The 5,506-nt window shown below is 42.6% G+C and overlaps 1 protein-coding gene across 1 annotated transcript; it reads right to left on the bottom strand.

The window, feature by feature from the left end:
* Positions 1-4,224: 4,224 nt before the first annotated feature.
* Positions 4,225-5,169, bottom strand: LOC132242089 (olfactory receptor 52K1). Its single transcript, XM_059711004.1, has one exon. The coding sequence runs from the start codon at positions 5,167-5,169 to the stop codon at positions 4,225-4,227; it is 945 nt and encodes a 314-aa protein (XP_059566987.1).
* Between the last annotated feature and the right edge of the window lie 337 nt (positions 5,170-5,506).

Raw genomic sequence — 5,506 nt, 5'->3', positions numbered from 1 at the left:
AATTTCTATTTCCTTATAATCTTATTCCTAAACCTAAGGTGGTTGGCTCATATATATTTTTCTCCATTGTTTCTCCTTCCCCCATCTCCTTATTAAGGTCCCTGGAATCCAGTGCCAAAACCAAGTCCACTTACTGGGAAAAGGTTGTGTTCTATGAACATAATTTTAGTGCCAAATGTTTTTAGTAGGAATTGATAAAAAGATGCTATAAAAACCTCAGAGATACAAGCTTATTTTACAGAATATCTCCTGACCATAATCCTAGGTTTTGAAGGAAAAAAAATGTATCACTGGCACTGATGCGGAGGGAAATGACAAGAAAATTTTGTCATGGAATGGCTCTTCGGCATAATGCCTAAAGTCCATTTTTTACTGTGCAAGCAGAAAATATATATGGAGATCCAGGGCTTTTAATCTGGACTTAGTATTAATCCTTCTAAATGTAATTAACTTTCTGGCCAAATCCTGTCAGAAACCTCACAGTAAAGTGTTTCTCTTTAGAAATCTGCTGGGTCTACCATAGATCAAGACCAAATACCAATCATCTCTAGTTTCTTTATATGGATGGCATTGAATGATTGGGGGTAAAGAGAAAATACCATCTGTCTGTATGGTCCTAGATACAGGGATAACCCCCCTGACAACATCCATGCCTATCAGACTCAGGTTGTGTACTTGGTTACAGTAGAGCATTTAATTCCATTGTCAACTATACTCACTGCTGGGCTCTTTCACGGTGAAGGGGTTATCTCAGAACAAGACGGGAGGGAATACATAGTGGTGAATGCAGTATAGGGACCTGACAGAAGTCCAATAATTGAATCTCTCCCTTATTCAAAGCCAACATCTTACTTCTCCTTCACACAAATATCTCTGTTCCCTTTTTATCACCCGCCCTAGGGTGGGAGTAAAGGACACTCTCATCAGTCCCTTTTGAGTCTGCAAGACTTCATGGAAAAGTGAAATTGGGGAACAGTTGAAGGAGGAGGCATTTTTATGGTTATTTGTAAAGGCATTTTTATGGTCATATGGCACAGGTGGTTAAGGATTTGGGCTCTGCAATTACTATAAATGGCAGAGATGGATCTGAACCAATAACTGTCAGACTTTGGATGTGTTGCACAATCTAAGCCTCAGTTTCCTCTCCTTGAAAATGATACTAACTCCTTATGGATTTGTTATAATCTACACTAATAAAAGAGAAAGATGCAAATTGGCTGTACCTTCACAACTCCCACCAGCCAATCAGGGGTGAGTATGCAAATTAACCCAACAAGATGGCAGGTTAATTTACATATGCAGGCGCTGAGCTGCTGGGGTGGGGCAAGACGCAGGTGTTCCATACCTCCCCAGCCACTCCAGGCCACTGGGCAGTGTGGGAAGGTAGAAAGGCAGCTCCGGGCCAGAGTGAAGGCAGTGCCGGCAGCCAAGAGAAAGAAGGCCTATTCTTGCACGAATCTTCATGCATCAGGCCTCTAGTCTATATATATAAAAAGCCAGTGACCTGTCACTATGATGCCCACTGTGGCCAGCAAACCAGCTTGATCAGGGGTGGAGCCAGTGGCCAACCTCCCGCAGCCCTTCCCCCTGGCCAGCCCCACCCCTAGTCATCCCCAAAACCCCAATAGGGGGTGGGACTGGCCAACCAAGCTCCTTTAGCCTCACCCAACCCCACCCCAGATCGACCACCACCACCCCGATCAGGGGCAGGACCAGCGGCCAACCACCCATGGCCTCTCCCCAAGGCCGCTGGCCCAAACCAGCAACACCCACCCCATTCGGGGGCAGGGCTGGCTGGCCCACTGTCCACAGCCCCTCCCTATGGCTGGCCCCGCATCCCAGCCCCAATCCGCCCTGATGTGTCTGGGGTCAGAGGCCTGCTGTACCCCACCCATGCACAAATTCCTGCCTTGGACCTCTAGTGATGTATTAAGATAATGAATCTAAAATGCTAGTGCCTGGCATAAAGAAAAAACAACTTGCCTCTTAAAAATAACAGCATTTTATTGTGCAGTAAAAGTCCCAGGAGAGAATGATAAGGCAGAAGAGTAGCTGGAACTAGTTCCTGGAAAAACCAGATAATGTTTGCAATTGTGTCTCAGTCAGGAATGTACCAGCCTCCACTCTGGAAAACTCTGTTCTTGGCTTCTCTGTAGAAAGCCATAGCAACAGAGCCAGCTTTCTTCTGTTCTCCTTGGCTGCCCAGCACCCACTCATGTACACCTCATGTATCCAATTAGTGATACGCACTCACATAACTAGTCTTGTGACAGTAAAAGGCTAAATACCTCTAAACAGTTCCTTGTATAGCAAATAGAAAAATTATAGTACAGATTTAGTTGTGAAAATATGTCATTGATTCAGGGTTATGTTTTTGTTTGCACAATAGGATTTAGAGTAAAAATAAAATCAAAGTGTTATAGAAGATAGCACTTCTGACCAAATCCAGTCCACTTTAATTATTTCTTAGTCCATTTCAATATATAATTTAGTCTGATACAGGTTCAAAATCTCCCCCAGGAGTTTTCTTACCACCCCCTTCCTTATGTTAGGTTTAAAACTGCAGTAGGGAATGAATGGGTTTTTATAAGATTGCCATCATGGCAGTCACGTGGGAAAGTACTGTCTCCTGCTTCCTTGTATCTTATCTGGCCTCTGACCCCAGGCACATCTTGTGCTGTAATTTGGTGCTTCTTTACATTGTTACCTGTTGAAAATGACCTCCTCCTACTAGATTCTCAGGTACTGTTAATTGAACAGATTGCTGTCACATCCCCACAAGTCCGTGGCAGTGCCCACTCTGAATCTTTCTAATGCTCATACCTTCATCCCAGTTATAGGACCCTGTGCTAACTGACCAGAATGATCACTCTTACTCTGTAATGTTCAATTGTGAGAGTTTGTGTAAGGAGACAAAAGCAGACAGATAAGTGAAATTCTTTTTTAGGATATGCTAGAAGAAGAAATAGTGGATTTTCTTTTTTTTTTTATTTAAGTACTTGGAGTCTTGAACTGTCATGCAAGAGCTGACGTTGGAGTGCAAGAAAGAACTCACCATTCCAGAAAACAACTCCAAAATCTCAGTAGTTTACATAAAAAATAACAAAACCTTCTTTGCTCATGTTATATGAACACTGTGGGCCAGCTGTGGCTGTGTTCCAGGCAGTGAGTTAGACTCATAAGTGCTCTGTGTATCTTCTCAATCATGGGTCTAGGTTGAAGGAAAAACTGTTCGGGAACATACTCATTTTTGTAGCGAGGTGAAAAGCACTGAGCCAAGATACACAAACATATTTTAAAGTTTCTGATTATTATGACACATTTCAAGGCCACTCAAATTTTATTGGCCAAAGAAAGCCATAGGAAGAATTAACATTCCTAGAGTAAGGAAATTCCCCTTCCGGGAGAAAGGAACAGGATAGTAAATATCTGTGAACAATAATAATCTATCACAACTACATATTGTAATTATTTTCTTCTTGAGCTTCAGTAGTCTCATCTTTAAGAGGGGAATATATTTCCACAATCTATTCAGCTCTTCTATGCATTCATATAATAAATATTAGTAAGGATTTTGGAGACAAAAGGCATATGCATGTGAAAAGTTAAGTTACCATAATATAAATTTTTATAAAGTGATATCCCAAGACTCCTTTGTTAGTTGTGCGATAAGGAATTGCCCATGACTATGGGTCAGAAAGGAACTGACTTAATAGAAGGAGTAAGTCTCCTTAGAAGAGGAGCTGTCCAACTGTAAAGCCACTACAACAGTAGTAGGCCAAAGAGTGTCAGAGGCTGAAAACCACTTATCAAAAGAGATAAGGAATTATTTTCAGTACTTTATGTGGTTTTAGCCTTTGGATAACAAAATTTGGGTTCAGTTCCTCACTCATAGTCTGGATCGAGAGTTCACCCAGTCTCAGCCAATATTCCTACTATCTTTCACTGATATGACAATAGCACTTTGGAAGTCTTCTTGTTTTTTTAACCATGTGATGAGTCTATGAAAATAGGAAGGTCAAACCTCTGCTATCAGACAGACTGTGGGACACACCTGTTTTGATCTTACTGGTGAATCTGTGAGATTGGCACTTCATTTTTCTTGTCATTATTGAGAATTAACAAACATAGAGACTGCAACTTTCCTACTTGAAATCTTTCATCTATGCTTCATTCCAGCACCCACTCAGTATTGGATTGGTGAGTAAGGAAAAAAGTATGCATCTACATAGCCTTTTTCCGGAATAGACTTAGCACATGATCACGAATCTGCTTGGTCTTGACCCCATAGATGATGGGGTTGATCATGGGTGGAAAAAGAAGATAGAAGATAGCAAGGAGTATGTGTACATGAGGGGCAGCTCGGCGAGCCACACGGTGCATGACTGAGGAGATGACAACAGGTGTGTAGGTGGACAAGATGGCACCTATATGAGACACACATGTCCCAAAGGCCTTGTAACGGGCTTCCTGAGAGGCAAGCTGTAGAACTGCCTGAAGGATGAAGATATAAGACAAAATGACAAAGAGCAGATCCAACACCACTATAAACATGGCCACTGCAATGCCATAGATATTGTTGAAGCGAGTGTCCCCGCAGGCCAGCCTTACCACAGCCATGTGCTCACAGTAGCAGTGGGCGATCATGGGCCCTCGGCAGTAGTGGAAGCGTCTGAGCAGAAAGGGGAGTGGAGTCATTAGTGTCACAGCCCGAGTCATAGCAGCTATACCAATCTTGGTGATAAGGGTCCTGGTCAGCACTGTGGTGTAGTGCAGTGGCTTGCAGATGGCCACGTAGCGGTCAAAGGCCATGGCCAGCAGCACTGCTGACTCCATGATGGAAAAGGAGTGGAGAAAGAACATCTGGACCAGGCAGGCATAGAAGTTGATCTCTCGATCTTTAAACCAAAAAATAGCCAGCATTTTAGGAAGTGTTGTAGAAGAAAGGACCAGATCAATGGTTGCCAACATCGCCAGAAAGAGGTACATGGGCTCATGAAGGGCTGCATCAGCCCGGATAATGAAGAGGAGGGTGCCGTTGCCTAGCAGGGCCAGAGTATAGGCAAAGCAGAAAGGAATGGAGATCCACACATGCAGGTGCTCCAAACCTGGAATTCCTACCAACAAGAAGACAGCTGGATGAGTTGAGGTAATATTGGAGGCTGACATGACTTCTGGAAATTTCCCTTGTCAGTTTTTGTGGGCCCCTTCACCTTCTATCTATGCCTCCTTGGGAGGATTAGCTCTTGTTCTCATTGCCAGGCCTTAAATATAATCAGTTATTAGGCCTCATAGAAACGGAAAAGCATAATCCATATTTTATTACCTCAAGGAACTTTAAATTTCATTGAGTAGATAGAATATTAAAGATGATTAGAACTGATATCACAAGACAGCTTTCATAAAGGAATGAAGAGAAGGTAGTGTTTTCTGTGTTTGGGGTGTTTTCAGGAATACCCTGTTAAAAGAAGTAGAAATATGTTTAAACAAATGCATTTCTTTAGAA

This window comes from Myotis daubentonii, chromosome 9 (assembly GCF_963259705.1).
Source record: "Myotis daubentonii chromosome 9, mMyoDau2.1, whole genome shotgun sequence".
NCBI lineage: Eukaryota > Metazoa > Chordata > Mammalia > Chiroptera > Vespertilionidae > Myotis > Myotis daubentonii.
Note: the sequence above shows the minus strand (reverse complement) of the source record. Positions and strands in the feature narration are given on the sequence as shown.

Coding starts and splice junctions, on each gene's coding strand:
- LOC132242089 (XM_059711004.1), bottom strand. CDS start 5,169: ATGTCAGCCTCCAATATTACCTCAACTCATCCAGCTGTCTTCTTGTTG.